Below are 20,738 nucleotides of genomic sequence, written 5' to 3'. Positions count from 1 at the left end.
TTTTGTACTAGCATGGCTGGTTTTTGGAAAAAAATATTCAGAATAAATTAAATCTAGTATCTACATATTCAGATTAACCGACCAAGTGCGAGACAGACTCACGCACGAAGGGTTCCGTAGCATTACGCAATAAAATCACGTTTGTTGTATGGGAGCCCCACTTAAATATTTATCTTATTCTGTTTTTAGTATTTGTTGTTATAGCGGCAATAGAAATACATCTGTGAAAATTTCAACTCTAGCTATCACGATTCATGAGATACATACAGCCTGGTGACAGACGAACAGACAGACAGACAGACGAGTGTTAGTAATAGGGTCCCGTTTTTACCCTTTGGGTACAGAACCCTAAAAAGCTTTATTATCTATTGGACAAGTTTCTTAAGAACAAATAATAAAAAAATGAAGGCGGAACAAATAATTAAAAAATTAATACGTTGTTACTCTGTCCGGAAACTCCCTCCCCCCCCCCGCCCATAAAAAACGAGGTATTACCCAGCTAAAGGCATTATAATTTTTAAGAATTTAACACATTAGTTTTGATTTTATTTATTACTTAGCTTAGAATGTTTTGCCTTAATATTTTTTTATTGTTTAAATATGTGCATGTGACCCTTAATTTTTTTAAGTTGTCGTAGCTATAAATAATGTTAAGTTCAAATCTACGTAATATTATTTAATTATATATTCATTTTATCTTTGTATTTTTAACATAATATAATAAACTCCATCATAGGAACCTATAACTAACTTATGTAATTTACTAATCTATTTGGCTGTTGCTCTTCGCTTGGGCTGCGATGTGTGCGTAACTCATTTATGCATTTGGTGCCGACCATGGTGGAGAGCAGCGGTCATCACGCTTTGAGTTGTTGCCGATGTGCAGGAAGGTTCCCACGCCATCACGCTCTAAACGATATTTTATTTTATTTTATTTTTTATTTATTTAAACTTTATTGCACAAGCAAAGAAAAATGTACAAATGGCGGACTTAATGCCAAAAGGCATTCTCTACCAGTCAACCATTAGGTCAAACAGAGACATAAATGTTGGTGCAGGATAGATTCATAAATTATAACGAGAAATAGAACCAAAAAAATTCAAATATTATGTATATATATATAAACATAATAACGTAAACTAACAAAATTATGATTAAATACTAATACTTATATGATATACAAAAGATAAACTAATACATATTAGTACATACAAGATGGAGAACATTATTTAAATTCTTCTGACAGAAGATGCTTGCGGAGTAGACGCTTAAAAACAGGCTTGCTTGGGGCTTGTCGAATCGAGAGAGGAAGGGAATTCCAGAGACGGATTGCCTCAACGGCGAAAGAGTTCGACATAAAACCAGTACGGTGAGAAGGGATGGAGAGTTTGAGTGAGCGGGAGGAACGCAGTTCACAGCCTGGACGGGGGGCGACAAAAGTGAATTTACATTTAAGATATCCTGGTGTAGAAGGCTCGAACAAGATGGAAAATAATATACTCAGGATTCTAAGGGACCTACGCCGACGGATGGAAAGCCAGTTGAGCTGACGTCGATAGAAAGAAACATGGTCGTATTTGCGAAGGCCGAAAATAAAACGTATGCCATTATTAATGAGACGGTCAAGTTTATTGAGGTACTCCTGCGAGATATTAGTCATGCATACGTCCGCATAGTCAATGACTGGCAAAACTAGAGCCTGCACTAGGAGTTTTTTGGTACCTACTGGGAGAAAATTCTTAAATTATATTAATTATATTATATTATACGCAGAGCGCTCGTCTCGGCAAATGTGCCTTGCTCGCTGGAGCCCCCGGGCCTTAGCCGGTCCGATGGCAAGAGGCCGGATGGCATGACGTTGGTGCCTTGGCAGAACGGTAAGTGCTTGCTTTGGGACGCTACATGCGTCAGCACTTTTGCTGCTTCGCACATCAGTCACACAGTAGGTTTAGCGGGGGCAGCTGCTGAGATAGCCGCTCTTAGAAAACGGGAAAAGTATGCGTGCTTGGGCAGTTATTTGTTTGTTCCACTCGCGGTGGAGACCACTGGGTGTTGGTGCTCGGAGGCACGGGCCTTTTTTAGGGAGCTCGGGAGTCGGTTGCGTGAGAGGGGTCTTGATCCCCGCTCCGGGTCATTCCTGGTGCAAAGGTTATCTATTGCGGTTCAACGGGGAAACGCAGCGAGCGTGCTGGGAACTTTTGCGCCTTATTTATTATTAATTTAATTTAATAATTGAAATTGTAATTGTAATCATAAATAAACCAGACTATTTACATATTTACTAATGAAGATAAGTTTAAATTATACGTGTTTTTGTGTTGTAATTTGTTAATACCTGAGTTAAAAAAAAGTTGTTTATCCCTATTATGTGTTTTAATATATATTTAAACTTTAAAAAAAAAAAACAGTAAATTTAGCAAAATGACCGCTGTTGTTCCGCGGCGGGAACACCGACTGCGCTCGTGGTTCAATCACCTATTTTCTTACGCTTGCTCGGGTGTCATTTTCATTGCCCACTTGTAAAACAAATAAAATAACGATTACTCAATTATTTCTTGACACTCACCTTTTGACAACTCTATCCAGGAGTGAAGTTACGAGTATCTTCTGTTTAAGAAATATAGAAACCATTTTAGCCTGTTCTCCGAAATGCCCTAATACTCTCCTCTGTAGATCCCTTACTTAGGTACCTACTATTTTATTCTATAATCTTTTATTTTTTAAATTATTCAAACCTAAACTGAATTTTACGGTCATGTACCAAACTAACACAATTGCAGCAATATCTATTCTATTTAAGTATAGCGTTTTTTTTCATTGCTCTTAAGTGTTTTTTTTTTACATTAAGTATAAATGGAAAGTCCTTAGGGTTTAGGCGATATGCATAATATTAAAAATAAATCATGAAAATATCAATTCAGCCCCGTATAATTTATAAACGCTTGGCTTTAACATTTCTTGAACCTAAAATTAATTTTACAGTCTTGTATAATACCAGCGACACGGCCACAATCGCAGCCGTGGCTATACTAAGTATGGCCAGTACTAGGTCCAGTTCGTAGTACTCGCGCCAGCTCATGTTGGCGGCCGGCGCGCGCAGGTGCCGCCCGCCGCCGTGGCGCAGCACGTGCTCCGTCCACCACACCGCGCGCTCCAGGGGGCTCATCGGCTGATCCGCCATCAGGGATCTCAGGCGCACCACGTTTTCGCGGTATCTGGAAAAAGAGGTTTATTGATCAATATGTATCTACTTAGTGTCGTCTTCTTCCTACCCTTATCCCACGTCATGTGGGGTCGGCACAACATGTTTTTCTCTTCCATTCTCCTCTATCTTTCGTCACCTCAGCACTCACTCCTTTCTTTCTCATATCCTCTTTTACACAATCCATCCATCGCTTTTTGGGTCTACCATACGCTCTCCGTCCATCAACATTCATCCCTAACATTCTTTTGCCTATATGGCATTCATCCCTCCTCATCACATGCCCATACCACGCTAACCTACTACTTCTTATCTTCTCCGTTACTGGTGCTACTTTCAAACTGCCCCTAATATACTCATTCTTAATCCGATCCTTCCTCGTCACTCCACACATCCATCTCAACATTCTCATTTCCGCTGCGTGCACTCTTCTTTCATCCGTCACTTTCGTCGCCCAGCATTCTGATCCATACATTACAACAGGTCTCACGATCGTCCTACTTATATGTCAGTCGAGCTTTACTAGGACAGATATTGCCAATAAATCTAGACATTAAGATATTGAGCTAGAAATAAAAGTGCGGGCAAATGTGTCAATGCATTGCGTATCACACGGACTAACTCATTTAATGTGTAATAATAAGGGTCGGCTGGTTTTTTTATATGTTTATAGTGACAAAATAATTTTGTTAAATTCAAGTTTCTGATCTTGAAATCCCACCGGGTCCTTGCCAAATACTTGGAAAACTTTGAAAAGGAGAATATCGATTGTGGGCCCGGAGGAAAAACCATCGCGTATATGGTACAGACTATTACAGTAATTAATTATATACGCATTTTATTACGGAAACAGATATAATATTGAATGTAAATGAAACGGGAGTTAGAAATACATAGGTTATAAAAATATAGTATATTATTCATTCCCGTAATTTAATATATTTATTAACAAAAGCTTTGCCGTCAACATCTTTATTATCATTGACATAACGCACAACTTCACACAAATCGTGAGGTTTTTGCACTACGGAGTTATATAATTAAACTTTATGGTGTTTAGTCAAGTCTGTATTCTAGTTTGACACTAACTGCCACTGTCTGACATAGCCTCATAGCTGACATACGTGCGTTTCGATACTATTATAATTTTTAAGAAAAAAACAACCAACTTCAATGGGGGATGCCGCTGAAAGCATTCTTAGATTCCAGACAATGACATGAAAAAGACAGCATCTTTTGCCTAATTATGTAGAAAAGGAGGTAAACCGACCCACTTTTCTAGTAGCATTTCGTTTTTGTAAGGGTCGCAGTTCTAACCTAACCTAACCTACTTTTCTGGTAGCATTTCGTTTTTGTAAGGGTCGCAGTTCTAACCTAACCTACTTTTCTGGTAGCATTTCGTTTCTGTAAGGGTCACAGCTCTAACCTAACCTAACCTACTTTTCTGATAGCAGTTCTTTTCTGTGAGAATCGCAGTTCAAAAGCTATCCACCCACCTAACCCACTTTTATAGTAGAATTTCCGGGTCCGGGTCTGGGTCCGGATCCGAGTCCGGGTCCGTGTCCGGCTGTCCGGGTCCAAGTTTGGGTTAGAGTTCGGTCCGGGTCCGGGTCCGAGTTGGGGTCCATGTTCAGACCCGGGTCCGGGTCCGAGTCCGGGTCCAAGTTTGGGTTTGGGTCCATAAGGAAGAGAACAAATCGCCAAACGTGAACTATGTGTCATTGAAGAGTTCCATTCTGATCATCATCAGCAGTTCCACTTCATCAAATGTCACTTTTTTAAATGTAAATGCTGGATTTGTTAATGAAAATACAAAAATCACTATATGTATGTATGCCTTTCACATTTGAGGAGTTCCCTCGGTTCCTCGTGGGTCTCATCATCAGAACTCGAGCTTGACAAAAATATGTCTTAAAAACTTAAGTTGCTTAACAAACATAAAGAAGTGGACAAATCGTCAAACGTAAACTATGCGTCATTAAAGAGTTCCATTCTGATCATCATCAGCAGTTCCACTTCATCAAATGTCACTTTTTAAAATGGAAATGCTGGATTTTTTGATAAAAATACAAAAATCGCTATATGTATGCCTTTCACATTTGAGGAGTTCCCTCGATTCCTTATGGATCCCATCATCAAAACTCGAGCTTGACAAAAATGTTTCTTGAAAACCTAACTTGCTTAACAAACATAACGAAGAGGACAAATCGCCAAACGTGAACTATGCGTCATTGAAGTTCCGTTCTGATCATCATCAGCAGTTCCACTTCATCAAATGTCACTTTTTAAAATGGAAGTGCTGGATTTGTTTATAAAAATACAAAAATCACTATATGTATGCCTTTCACATTTGAGGAGTTCCCTCGATTCCTCATGGATCCCATCATCAGAACTCGAGCTTGACAAAAATGTTTCTTGAAAACCTAACTTGCTTAACAAACATAACGAAGAGGACAAATCGCCAAACGTGAACTATGCGTCATTGAAGAGTTCCGTTCTGATCATTATCAGCAGTTCCACTTCATCAAATGTCACTTTTTTAAATGTAAGTGCTTGATTTGTTGATGAAAATACTAAAATCACTATATGTATGCCTTTAACATTTGAGGAGTTCCCTCGATTCCTCATGGATCCCATCATCAGAACTGCTTTTTGACAAAAACGGGACCAATCTGTATGTATATACTTCCAATCAAAAAAAGAATTTTCAAAATCTGTCCGGAAATGACGGAGTAACAAACATAAAAAAAAAAAACAACCGAATTGAGAACCTCCTTTGAAATCTTGAAGTCGGTTAAAAAATGTCACATACTTTCGTACCTACGTTTAAATTCCAAACTATCAAAGTACCTAAAATACGTAGTTTAGAAAAATACTAATTTTACTTTTAATTTTGGTTTTAAGTTTGGAGATGTAAATGTATTCAGAATAATGATTATATTACACTCCTTTTATACAACGAAACGCATCCATCTTTTTTCAATCTGTCAAATGTTAGCAAGCCGCGCCAACCATACATAAACTTCTTATCTTTGAAAGAAGTGTGACAAATGGTGAACGAACTAAAAACAAGATCAAAATATTACTTTATATTGTATTCAGAATAATGATTATATTACACTCCTTTTATACAACAAAACGCATCCATCTTTTTTCAATCTGTCAAATGTTTGCAAGCCACGCAAACCTTACATAAACTTCTTATTGTTGAAAGAAGTGTGACAAATGGTGAACGAACTAAAAACAAAATCAAAATATTACTTTATATTGCCGTAAACCAGGTTGAAAAGACACAATTTCCAACTTGAATTACGATTTTCACCAATAATCTAATAAAAGTAAAAAAAAATGACATTTTTTGAGTCTTGGTTAGTACTTCAATTTTGTATATGTGAAATCAATTTTTACCTGCCTAATTCAGAGAAAATCAAAGAAAACTACGTGTTTTCTCCATATCCTTAAAACGTGGTCGATAGATACAAGAAAGGGGTGAATACTTGAATAGACATAGTTCAGTTTTAGTTGTCATAGACATCGTATTTTGTTATTATTATGATGATACTCAATGAGGGCTAACGCGTATGAATTCGCCGCTAGTGTAGATGGAGGTCTTTTCCATAGTTCGAAATGTCAAATGTCACTTGTCACTTCAATGACTGACAGCTGTTCTTTAGTCTTTTGGACCACCATCAACAGAGGCGCCAACTGGTGAGCAAAAAAAACGATAGCCCTCATTGGCAAATAGTATATTCATCTGTTAAACAGTTTCTGGGCACAAAATGATTTTTTCGTATCTTTTAACCCCCAAGACGTACTTTTTCACCCCTTTGCTGTATCTAATGACCCTCTATGGCGTGGCTACTCACCCTATATTCGTGTCTGCTGAATCCTTTATCACGTAAAATTGCTTGCTGATTGTTTTTTTGCAAAAAATGCTTAATTATAGAGAAAATTGGTGATATTATTTATTATTTAGGTACTGCAGATACCATATACTAAATTAAACTAACACGATTTTCACTCAAATTTTAAAACTAACACGGGACTTAATCGCAGATACAGACACCATCCCAGATACCATATATATTACCAGGAAGCTAAGTTGCAATTTGTTAATATCATTACATTTATCGCTTAAACAAAGTTCAGACAGGCTTCATTTCTTACCTCGGCGAGCACTTACTTTAAACTTCTTATGGTACTAATATAGAGTATAAATAGTCTACTATTACTTATTCCAAAAGTTTTAATTTTAGACATGTAGGTACCATTTTAAATATAACAAAAGAAAAATCTTCAAAATTTCTCTATTCACCCCGCGATTTCTGGTGACCCTGTTTTACAGTATATGAGAAAATTATTAAAATTTTATTTACATTTCAGTTTCAGTCATTTTGTAAATTTTTATGAATAATACCGCACTTATTTTACGGAATAGTATGAATAGTATACACATAGGTGTTTAAAAGTTTTTCTTTCCAGATTCATGTTTTCACTGCAGGATTTCTCCATAGTCTCGTATTATTTCGTGATTCTGTTTTCACCATCGCAATCTAGATATTGTAACGATTAATAAGACGTTCGTTTCAATCCAAAACGCTCTAGTGTGTTTCTGGCCCAAGTGCCTTAGCAAAATCAACGATTTCCTTTCCGGATCTTTTTTTGATCTTGACGATTTTCTCTACCTACTAAAGATTTTCGTTACGACAAAAATCACGGAGAAGCGTTTTACGGAGGAACTGGACAGTAATTAAATATAATGTAGTTAAGTAATTATCAACTATCATACGAGTGGAGAATCTTACGTTTTATCTTCAATAACAGTTTTAATGGCACTCTTAAATGTTTCTTCATCGAGATCGGGAAGATTTATTTGCTTCCCAATTCTGTGATGCACGTATTTCTCGACATTGTACCACTGGTCGCCGAACATTGGGATGCCCAAGACGGGAACTCCGGCGATAATTGTCTCGTCTGTTGACTGCAAGCCCCCTTGCGTAATAAACAGCTTGATTTTTGGATGTTCTGTGAAAAAATATTTAAGATCAATGCTAGGACAAATTAGATATAGCTTTTTAAGTAGGAACTGGACAGGTCGAATAAATATTATTTTGTCACTTGACAGATCATGTTTATAACTGTCATTATAATCAGAATACGCTTCCCGGACTGTCTAAAACGTGAAGCTTAAAACTTTTAGGTGATTACAACTTTTCAAACCACTTGTAAATGGCAATGATAGGTATAGTCTGCATCTTCTCAAATGATTTTTATGCCTAAGACGGTAATCTATTAAACAAAAGCCGTTGTTTCTTTTATGTGAGCGGTCGGCCTTTGTTTGCCATTGTGCCTGACAATGGCACGCGCTCAGACTCAATGGCACACAATGGCCACGCGCACACTAAAAAGAAACAATGGCTTTTGTTTAACAGATTGGGGTCTTTGCGAAAAAATAATTTGAGAAGATTCGAACTATAAGAGGATCGTCGTGCTGGTGCAATTCGCAGAAAATCGTGGAATGAGGGAATGTCGCATGTTTTGGACATACTTAAAGAATAGATACCCCGTAGTGGATGGCTTTAGGTCAATAAAAAAAACCGGACAAGTGCGAATCGTACTCGCCCACCGAGGGTTCCGTACTTTTTAGTATTTGTTGTTATAGCGGCAACAGAAATACATCATCTGTGAAAATTTCAGCTGTCTAGCTATCATGGTTTATGAGATAGACAGATGGACAGACAGACAGACGGACAGACGGACAGTGGAGTCTTAGTAATAGGGTCCCGTTTTTACCCTTTGGGTACGGAACCCTAAAAAAGATAAAATATTATGTTAGTTGTTATTTAGTATCGTAGACATTACAAAAATTTCGATAATTTTGGTAACACTCACTTAAGAGGTCAAACTGGGGAAACCATTTTGAAATCCTGATGTTCTTCGTCCGTCCGGGGAGCTCGTCCTGGTTCCATTTCCAGAGGACGTCGTAAGGCAGTTGCGAGAACACGTTTATGATGGCTTGCACTTTCTCTGGGGGCAGCATCGATGTGTCGACGTTTGAACCGAAACTCAGGTAGATCACGCCGTGCTCGGATGAATCGAGGTACTGTTGTAAGTCCTGGAAATTAATAATTTACTATGTTATTTGTCGCCACAATGTACTTCATAATAATAATTATATTTATAAAATATAACCCCAATAATTTTTAAGAAAAAAAAACCGACTTCAATGGGGGATGCCGCTGAGTTTACTTATTGTTGATGGTGCACTCTTAGATTCCAGACAATGAAATGAAAAAGACAGCATCTTTTGCCTAATTATGTAGAAAAGGAGGTAAAGCCACCCATTTGTAAGCGTTTTTGTAAGGGTCGCAGTTCTAACCTAACCTAACCTACTTCTCTGATAGCAGTTCTGTTCTGTGAGAATCGCAGTTCAAAACCCACCCACCCACCTAACCCACTTTTCTAGTAGCATTTCCGGGTCCGGGTCTGGGTCCGGATCCGAGTCCGAGTCCGTGTCGGCTGTCCGGGTCCAAGTTTGGGTCAGAGTTCGGTCCGGGTCCGGGTCCGAGTTGGGGTCCATGTCCAGACCCGGGTCCGGATCCGAGTCCGGGTCCAAGTTTGGTTCTGGGTCCATAAGGAAGAGAACAAATCGCCAAACGTGAACTATGTGTCATTGAAGAGTTCCATTCTGATCATCATCCGCAGTTCCACTTCATCAAATGTCACTTTTTTTAATGTAAATGTTGGATTTGTTGATGAAAACACAAAAATCACTATATGTATGCCTTTCACATTTGAGGAGTTCCCTCGGTTCCTCGTGGGTCTCATCATCAGAACTCGAGCTTGACAAAAATGTTTCTTGAAAACCTAACTTGCTTAACAAACATAACGAAGAGGACAAATCGCCAAACGTGAACTATGCGTCATTGAAGAGTTCCGTTCTGATCATCATCAGCAGTTCCACTTCATCAAATGTCACTTTTTTAAAAGTTTTTTTTAGAATTCATTTATTCATATAATACAGTTACACAGTTACACTGGTTACACATATACTATAAATGCTCTAGTTCTATTCTCATATTTAGATAATAGATTTGAACAGTTTTTTCTTATCATACGTGCGTCGTATTCGAGAAACGTATTAAAAACTTTTTTAGAAATTTGTAAGGCGCCATCTCGCTGCTTCCCTCGTTTTTTATCCCGTTCTGGTTTTTCAATTATATATATATATATATAGATTACGTCAACCTTTATACGCGCATGAATCAAGCCTTTCATTTTTGCTTTTCCTAAACCCCTAGTGTAAATATCATTCGATAGCGTGAGGTGCGTTCGCGTTTGCGTGATGTATATTTTTGTATGAGATATTGAACAGCGCGCCAAGCGGGACGTTTTGGAAACTCGAAATCCTCAATATAAATATATAAAAAAATGCATGGAGACCTTATGAATAAAATTCATTCATAAAGTGACCGTGCAGTTTTGCGGAGGTGTACATACCTGGGGTAATTTATTCTCTGGAGTTTGGTGTATCCCTCCAATATGAACGACGCCGGGAGGCACAGGGCGATTGCCCTCCCAAATAGGATGAATGTTTAAGAACAGCATACCAATATTATTTTGCAGCTCACTCAAAGCAGGAGTGTCTTCACCAAAAATTTTCCTCACGACAGTATTTTCTTTTGCTTCTGCGCTTTTATGTAGATTTTGATCAGTGAATATACTATAGTAAAGGTCGAATTTTTCTCAAAGGGACAGGTTGTAAATACGCGAATTTGTTGAAACTGGGTAGAGTATAGGATGAGTTGGTGCTCCAATAACATGGTAATTACCACCAAAAAGATCACCCATTGAACTAACAGCTGTAACTGGTTGGTGCTCCAATTACATCGTAATAATCTAAAACAGCACCGAGTGAACTAATAGCTATAACTGGCGATTTAATTACATGTGAAAATCCAAGATTATGTTTAACGCAAGCTTCCACTATCAGTAAATCAAAAGTATCCTTTTGGTTCTTGATTATGTCCTTAACTTCAAAAACTGTCATTTGCTGTTCGAACATGAGTCTGATTGCTTCACTGTATGATTCATACAGTGATCTGACTTCATTTCGTTTGCCGTTGTTGACTTTAGTCATGAACTGTCTCCAAGTAGCGTAAGATATGTCGTGTACATCGATTTTCGTCAAGTTTTCTGGCGCTTTTCCTTTAGGAAAAGCAGGATCGGGTGTGATCACTACCACCTCATGTCCGCGCCGCGCGAGCTCTTGTGTAAGGGGTCTGAACGGTAGTTGGTGACTTATTGACGGAGTTGGAAATACGGCCAAGATTCTTGCGGCATCTAGGCTGGAAAACACTAGCGCGCACAAGCACACGAAGTCTCTCAGTCGAGACATTGTTATCATTGTCGCTTCATAAATCAGTGCTACTATATATTTACATGCGGCAAAGTCATCATTATGTAGCTGTCTAGCGTATATATGACTCGCCTAATCTGATAATAGCGCGTTATCAATATTATCATTAAGTATTATCAAAAATAATTTAGTGTAGAGGCGTGTTGTGAAATTAAATTTTGAATTCACATTAAATTTACTGCCTTTCGACACAGGATTAAAACTTTTAGAACGCCATTTGACTTTGATCCTTGTTCTTTCACTGATATGTGTTAAATTTGTTAAATCATCGTGTCATCTTTTCGGGCTATGGCCTATACATTTGGCCTATACTCGGGTAATTTCTTCTCTGGAGTTTGGTGTATCTCTTCAATATGAACGACGCCGGGAGGTACAGGGCGTTTGCCCGCCCAAATAGGATGAATGTTTAAAAACAGCATATCATTATTATTTAAACACTACCAATAAAATGAATATAATGTTTTGCAGCCCACTCAAAGCAGGAGTGTCTTCACCAAAAAATTTCCTCACGATAGTATTTTCCTTTGCTTCTGCGCTTTTATGTAGATTTTGATCAGTGAATATACTATAGTAAAGGTCAACCTTTTCCCAGAGGGACAGGTTGTAAATACGCGAATTTGTTGAAACTGGGTAGAGTATAGGATGAGTTGGTGCTCCAATAATATATGGTAATTACCACCAAAAAGATCACCCAGTGAACTCACAGCTATAACTGGTGCTTTAATAACATGTGAAAATCCAAGAACTTAAGTAAACACAGCTTCCACTAACAGTAAATCAAATTTTGGTTCTTAATTATGTCCTTCACTTCTAAAACTGACGTTTGCTGTTCGAATTTATTTCTGATTGCTTCACCGAAAATTTCACATTGTGAATTGGAGTCTATCCCGGTACTGATTTTACTGATTTTTGACATAACTTGTCTCCAAGTTGCGTAGGATACGTCGTGTACGTCGTTTTCCGTCAAGTTTTCTGGCGCTTTTCCTTTAGGAAAAGCAGGTTCAGGTGTGAATGGTGTGATCACTACCACCTCATGTCCGCGCCGCGCGAGCTCTTGTGTAAGGGGTCAGGGATCTGAACGGTAGTTGGTGACTTATTGACGGAGTTGGAAATACGGCCAAGATTCTTGCGGCATCTAGGCACGAACACACTAGCGCGCACAAAAGTCTCTCAGTCGAGACATTGTTATCATTGTCGCTTCATAAAACAGTGCTAAGTACTATACAGGTTGACCTTAGCCATTGGACAAACCCTGAAATCCCACGTAGGGTTACATCTCAGGAATGCTCTAACGTTAATATTTTTTTAATTAGAACAAAAGATAAAAAAAAATCAAACAAAAATTTATTCCAATGATCGACTACAAAAAGAAACATACTGTATTAGACTTTGGCAGTGTTTTTGACAACTTATTCGAAAATGTGCGGCAATGATGGCATTTGTCAAAAGTCAGAATCTTATAAATGTCATAAATAAAAAACCGGCCAAGTGCGAGTCGGACTCGCGTTTCAAGGGTTCCGTACATTACACAATTTAAACAATGTATCTTTTATGTGAAATGTCTTTAAAAAACCCGTAGGGGTCGGATCAAAAACTAAGTAATTAAGTCCGACTCACGCTTGACTGCACATTTCTTATAGGTTTTCCGGTGATCTATAATTTTGTGTATTTTTTTCAAAATTTCTGACCTAGTAGTTTCGGACATAAAGGGGGGGGGGGGAATGGTCATTTTTTGCCTATTTTCTTGAATAACTTCTAAACTATTTACTTTAAAATTATAAAAAAAATATATATTTGAGATTCTCACAAAGAGCTCTTTTATTTGATATGTAACATAATATAGTTTGACAAACTTTATTTTTTAATTGTCTCATTTACCCCCCAAAAGTGGCCCCCGTGTTTAAAATTAATATGTTTACGTTACATGCCCATCTTTGGGTCACAAACTTACATATGTGTACCAAATTTCAACTTAATTGGTCCAGTAGTTTCGGAGAAAATAGGCTGTGACAGACGGCTAGACAGACAGACGGACAGACAGACAGACAGACAGACAGACGCACGAGTGATCCTATAAGGGTTCCGTTTTTTCCTTTTGAGGTACGGCACCCTAAAAAGATAATCAATAAGGTCGAAAAAGGTTTCATACGAACAAATTTAACACATATCAGTGAAAGAACAAGGATCAAAGTCAAATGGCGTTCTAAAAGTTTTAATACTGTGTCGAAAGATATCAGTAAATTTACCGTGATTTCAAAATTTACTTTGACAATACGCCTCTACACTTATTTCTCTTTGATATTATTGAAGTTGGCTAATGGCCGCTAGTATGTCGTGTCGGAATTCGAAATAAAAAATAATACCGACATGAACTTGGAGTCGGAAAAACTGGTGGGCGAGCCCAACATCATCGGCGAGAGCAAGGCTGCTCGGCTTCACTGGCTCGGCTACGTGGAGAGGATGGGAGAGGATCGTGCGGCCAAGAGAGCTGATCTGGGGCGACAAACTGGGAGACGTCCCATCGGAAGGCCTAGGTAGCGGTGGATCAATGAGGTCCAGAAAGACATGTGAAATTCCAAGCATCTGAATGGCGTCGGATTGCACAGGACAGGAACGAATGGCGAAATCTAGTTTCGGAGGCCAAGATTTACTTCGGGTCGTTGAGCCAGCGAAGTAAGTAAGTGAGTAAGTAACATGATTTTTTAATGTAACAGATAGGTATATTTATCATTATACCGCACTAAAAGTATGCAGTTATATTGTACCTTCAGTGTACCTGTGTAAACTTTCATTAGAAATCAGTATATCTATCCCTAAAACGAGCTAGGCACAAAGCAAGGTAGGCGCAAACCTGACGTCAGGCTGGCGGGTGGACCTATGAAATCTTGCATTATTTCATGCGAAATGTATGTATTTATTATCGATAGCCAATGTATGAGAATTGTAAGGGGGAAATTCAAAGGGCTGGTGGGGGTAACGGCACCACTTTTCAGCCCGGCAACACTACAAGGATCATAAGTCAAACTGCGGTGCGCTTTTTTTGCAAACGAACATCTCCTTGGAGCCTGCTCTATACCTATACGAGATATTTAACAAAAAAGGTCCACCCGCCATCCTGACGTCAGGTTGGCGGGTGGACCTTTTTTGTTAAATATCTCGTTTTAGGTATAGATACGCCGATTTTTAATAAAAGTTTACGGAGGTACACTGAAGGTACACTAAAAATACATACATTTCGCGTGAAATAATGCAAGATTTCGTAGGTCCACCCGCCAACCTGACGTCAGGTTGGCGGGTGGACCTTGTTTTGTGCCTAGCTCGTTTTAGGGATAGATATATTGATTTCTAATGAAAGTTTACACAGGTACACTGAAGGTACAATATAACTGCATATTTTTAGTGCGGTATAACACAAGATTTCATAGGTCCACCCGCCATCCTGACGTCAGAATGGCGGGTGGACCTTTTTTGTTAAATATCTCGTTTTAGAGAGAGGTACACTGGTTTTTATTAAAGGTACACTGAGGTACACTAAAGGTACAATATGTTTATAAATATTTCGTTGAAATCGCCGAGGTCCAACTGCCATCCTGACGCTCACTATTTTTTCAGGATTGCCAACAAACTTAACCTGACCTAACCTATCTATAGGATAACCTTACGAAAATCCTGAATTTCAGAATTAGGACTAATAATAATATGACAAACAATACATTATGACTTAAAACTTTGTCAAACAAAGGGACCCCGTTTTCCTGAAAACAGGCAAACTACTTAAAGGATTGCATCTCGTTTTCATTAACGCCATGCCAAGTCATACCGTCAATTATAATGCACCTGTTTAGATTAATTTGGTGACAGTATTTGTTTTAATTAGATCTGTGCAGTGACCGTTAATTTATATTGTGAAAATAATTTAGGAGTTTTATAGATAAAAGGACTTTTAAATCATAAAAACCATACGTAGATCCTTAAGGTACCGACGTAGAAATTAGACATGAGAAATCACAGCGGATATGTACTATATAAACGACAAGTAACTACAAAGTCGTCAGAATACAGTATTAGGTATTCAAAAATGCAAAGCTTTTATAATGTTTTAGTTAATTTAATTACGTTTATCTCTATCAACGAAACCGAAGTGATCCCATAAGTGTTCCGTGATCAAAGTTTTGTACGAAACACTAAAAACGAAATTTTTCCCCAATATACGATGTGGTTCACTAATTTATCGCCGAAAATTGTATTGCCTATTATCAATTCCCAACCAACATCTCATAATTTCATTTCGCGGAATGGTCATGTGCCAACTTATCAAATGATTTTGCTTTACTTCCCAACCTCACAGTTACCAACTGTACGTTTGGTCTGTGTTTTATAAAGTTACTTTTCAAAATGCCACGTTTCGAGTAGTAGAATAGAAAGTAGAATGCTCCATTGCCGTCAATTGACACCCCAAAATATAATTTTTATAAAGCAAACTACTCTAACGTTATAAATGAAATAAATAAGATCGACTGGCCACATGAACTAAATTTATTGCATGCAAACGAGGCGGTTTTAAAATTTTACAATATTATCTATAAAGTAATTGATGACAATGTTCCCTTATGCAAAAAAAATAACATGGCCTACCCTAAATGGTTTTCGCATGCTCTTATAAAAACGTTAAAAAGAAAAGAAAAGGTATGGCTAAAATGGAAAACATATAAATCACTTAGGGATTATAGCGAATACTCACTGCTACGTTCACGGTGCAAGTCGCTAATATCAAACTGCTTTCACAAGTACACGGAAAATACCGAGAACGCAATGAGATCAAACATAAAATCATTTTGGGCGTATATATCCTCGCTGAAAAAAACCAAGTCGAACTACCCCCATACTATGTTCCTTGACGGTAATTGCGCAAATACCCCAAAAGACGTAACTGAGTTATTCTCAACATTCTTCAACTCCGTATTTGAGCACAAAAGCAGCTGCAGTAGACGAGATTTAGACGATTTACCATGTTCACAGTCGGCTAATATTATTTCCGATATATGTATAAGCGACATCGATATCAAACGTAAGCTCTGCCAACTAGACACTAACAAGGGACCGGGCCCGGATAAAATTAGCCCACAATTCTTAAAACATACCTCACCAGCAATAATAACGCCACTTAAAATATTATTTAATAAGTGTCTCCGGGAGGGTACTTACCCCGAATATTGGAAGATGTCGCTCGTTACTCCCATTCATAAATCTGGTTCCAAGGCCCAGGTCAATAATTACCGGCCGATATCAATTCAATCCTGTATATCAAAGCTACTAGAGTCAATTATCCAAGACATAATTTATCCGCTTGTCAAAAATAATATCATACCACAACAGCACGGCTTTATGAAGAATAAGTCTACATCTACCAATTTGCTAGTATACTCTAACTACTTATTTTCTCCCATGGATAGACGTACTCAGGTAGATGCGGTATATACGGACTTTCGAAAAGCCTTCGACAAAGTGGATCACCTACTGCTACTGCGTAAGTTAGCTTTTAATGGTATTAAAGGCAATCTACTGAGATGGTTCGCTTCGTACTTAGAAAACCGTACCCAAAAAATTGTTATTAATGGTTATGAATCGCAGGCATCTCACGTAGCATCTGGGGTAATTCAAGGATCAATTTTGGGACCGCTTCTATACACTTTATTTGTTAACGACATCGGTAATTGTTTTAGAAATTGTAACTATGCTATGTTTGCAGACGACCTGAAAATATTTAAAACAGTAAAGAACCAGTATGACTGCACTCTCATTCAGGAGGATCTCGATCGGTTCCATCACTATTGCCTAGAGAATAAACTTTACTTGGCGTATGATAAGTGCGTTTATATCACATTTACCAAAAATAAAAATATAATACTCTCGAGGTACAATATAGGAGGCGAAACGGTCCAAAGAGTTTCACAAGTAAAGGACCTTGGGGTGACATTCGATGAGAAGTTAACGCTTGACCAACATATAAACAAAATAACGTCTAAGGCTTTTCAAATGTTATGGTTTATTCTCAGATCAGCCAAGCCCCTAAAGAAAAGTTCCTCGTACATATTACTCTATAACTCTCTAGTGCGACCTTGCCTCGAGTATGCATCAGAGGTATGGAACCCGCATTACGCTGTGTATATATAGGTAGATGCTGTAGAAGCCGTTCAGAAACGCTTCCTCAGAGCCCTCCACTACAGACTCGAACATTCATTCTTATCATATACCAAGCTACTAGAAAGGTACAAGCTAAAGACGTTGGCGAGCAGACGCCACGCCCAAGATGCCACCGTCTTATATAAAATATGTACCAGTCAGTATAACTGCCCGGAGCTCCTGGAGGCTATCAGTTTCCGAGCTCCCACCTACAGGACACGAACAAAGTCCCTATTCGCGGTCCCGACGCCCGCCACTAATGCTGAGGCACGAGCCCCGCTGCGTAGAATTTGTAATAATTACAATAAACGCCTAGTCTCGGTTGACATATTTAATAATACGCGATCTAACTTCAAGCGCAAAGTCAGCTTGCTCCTATAATTTTAATTACCCATATTGTAGCTTCATTTCTTGTGTACTATTTATTTACTGTAATTTGTGTAATAATTATTTTTGTGTTTATGTAAGTTTAGCTGCTTAAGTTATGTTACGAGTAATTATCGTTATTGTTTAGTTTTAGTTATGTAGTTTTAGTTTTAGTAGGGATATCTGTTTATATTCCGATTACAACGCTGTCTTAAAATTAATGCCTGAACTCCTAGTGGGAATTGTGTTAGGATGCATGCTAAACCTATAATTTTATAATCTTATCTGTGTATTCTCACTGGCCTGTATCTGTTTTTTTCCCCAATAAAGAAAATAAAAAAAATAAGAATGGTTTAGTACGCGTAATATTCATTTTGCTGTTTAATGTTTACTTAATGTTTTATTAAGCAGTTTCGTTTAGTAACTATGTAAAAAGATAAGCAAAATGATTAAAAAGTCGATTCTCGCTGTTTGCTCACGGTTGACCTAACATGCTCTTCCTCGCTTCGCTCGTCGTCGCACCTACCTGTACTCTGTCCCATATAAGATTTCTGTTGCTATATTTATTACAAATTCATATTTATTTCAGGAAAGTTCAAGAGCTGGGTTTCTGCCAAATGAACTTAGTTTAAGTAACAAGTTGCCTCATGTATGAAAAAGGATAAGTATTCCAAAAGTTGTGAATTATTATAATAATCTGCTTTAAAATAATTCTTCCAAATGAAACGTTGTCATACAAAAATTTGGCAATAGTTAGTTGTCAAAGTGAATCATCGGCGAAATGTTGGTTGGCAAGTGAAATTCGGCGAAAAGGCAGGATACCGTTTTATTGGTGTATGATATTATATAGCCAAATTTTGTTAAGCGTGGGTCACTACGCACCGTAACATAAATGGCGGGTGACCTACGTCAAGTTTTCGTTATTTCTCGTGTTTTATTTTACTGATCAATTGGTGATAGATACCATTTGAAAGAATATTAAACGTACTATAATTGTTTTTGAATAGCCGTAGTCATAACTGTAGTAATTTACAAAATAATTGAAAACATACGCTTTTTTACCGTTCATAACGGACACAAGTACTGCTAAAACATGCTTCTAACTCAATAAATTATAACTTTTCCGCAATAAATGTTATTTCAAAATATTCGGAAAATTTTATAAGCTATCATAAAATATTAGTTTTATTGGTTTATGATATTACACATCCAAGTAATAATGAATTTTGTTCAGCATGGGTCACTGCGCACCGTCATATAAATCCCAACTAACAATTAGGCGACACTTAGCACCTATCTTATTACCTACCTAAAGACAATGAGTTGTCTAACATGTGATTAAAAACCTTGGCTTAAACCATTTAAAGAGAGCCAAATTAGACCTAAATAACTAGGTGTAAATATATTGATAAAAATATATTTAAACACTGCCATTAATGTACCTATCGATGTACCTACATACCTGCGGCAACTTCTTCTTCGGAGTTTGGTGTATCCCTCCAATATGAACCACGCCGGGGGGCACAGGACGACTGCCCTCCCAAATAGGATGAATGTTTAAAAACAGCATATCAATATTATTTTGCAGCTCACTCAAAGCAGGAGTGTCTTCACCAAAAATTCTCCTGACGACAGTATTTTCTTTTGTTTCCAGGTTTTTATGTAGATTCTGTATAGTGAATCTATTATAGTATAAGCCAACCTTTTCCCAAAGGGACAGGTTGTATATGCGGAAATTCATTAAATCGGGGTACAGTAAAGGATGAGTTGGTGCTCCAATAACTTCGTAATTATCAAAAATAGCACCCATTGAACTCACAGATATAACTGGCGCTTTAATAACGTGTGAAAATCCAAGAGCTTGTCTAATGCAAGCTTCTACTAACAGTAAATTAAAAGTATCATTTTCGTTCTTGATTATATCCTTCACTTCAAAAACTGACGTTTGCTGTTCGAATATGGTTCTTATTGCTTCACTGAAACTTTCGTATTGTGAACTTTGGTCATTTTGTTTCCCGTTGTTGATTTTAGACATAGCTTGTCTCCAAGTTCCGTACGATATGTCGTGTACGTCGATTTCTGTTAAATTTTCTGGCGCTTGTCCTTTAGGAAACGCAGGATCGGGTGTGATCACCACCACCTCATGTCCGCGCCGCGCGAGCTCTTGTGTAAGGGGTCTGAACGGTAGTTGGTGACTTATTGACGGAGTTGGAAATACGGCCAAGATTCTTGCGGCATCTAGGCTCGAACACACTAACGCGCACAAGCACACGAAGTCTCTCAGTCGAGACATTGTTATCATTGTAGCTTGATAAATCTGAGTGCTACTATATATTTACATGCAGCAAGGTCATTATCATGACGTCGGTCATTAACATTGTCGAGTTTAAATAGATGACTCGCCGAAACTTAATAGCGCGTTATCATTAAGCATTAGTCAAGTAGCCTAATGACCGCTAGTTTGTCGAATAGGAATGGAAAAAAATACATGATTTTTTTGGTGTAACGGATATAATTATGTATTGTAGTAGGTATATTATACGAAATAGGAGCCAATAAAATATCGT

At 37.9% G+C, this 20,738-nt stretch overlaps 1 protein-coding gene across 1 annotated transcript; it reads right to left on the bottom strand.

The window, feature by feature from the left end:
• Positions 1–2,930: 2,930 nt before the first annotated feature.
• On the bottom strand, positions 2,931–20,493 carry LOC134744274 (UDP-glycosyltransferase UGT5-like). The gene is made up of 4 exons (XM_063678023.1): positions 19,634–20,493; positions 9,096–9,318; positions 8,009–8,228; positions 2,931–3,216 (listed from the first exon to the last, which is right to left on the bottom strand). Exons 1-4 carry the CDS (start codon positions 20,471–20,473, stop codon positions 2,934–2,936), a joined length of 1,566 nt encoding a protein of 521 aa, XP_063534093.1. The 5' UTR covers positions 20,474–20,493; the 3' UTR covers positions 2,931–2,933.
• Between the last annotated feature and the right edge of the window lie 245 nt (positions 20,494–20,738).

This window comes from Cydia strobilella, chromosome 9 (genome assembly GCF_947568885.1).
Source record: "Cydia strobilella chromosome 9, ilCydStro3.1, whole genome shotgun sequence".
Classification (NCBI taxonomy): domain Eukaryota; kingdom Metazoa; phylum Arthropoda; class Insecta; order Lepidoptera; family Tortricidae; genus Cydia; species Cydia strobilella.
The sequence above is the reverse complement of the archived record's forward strand: the minus strand, read 5'-3'. Positions and strand labels throughout refer to the sequence as shown.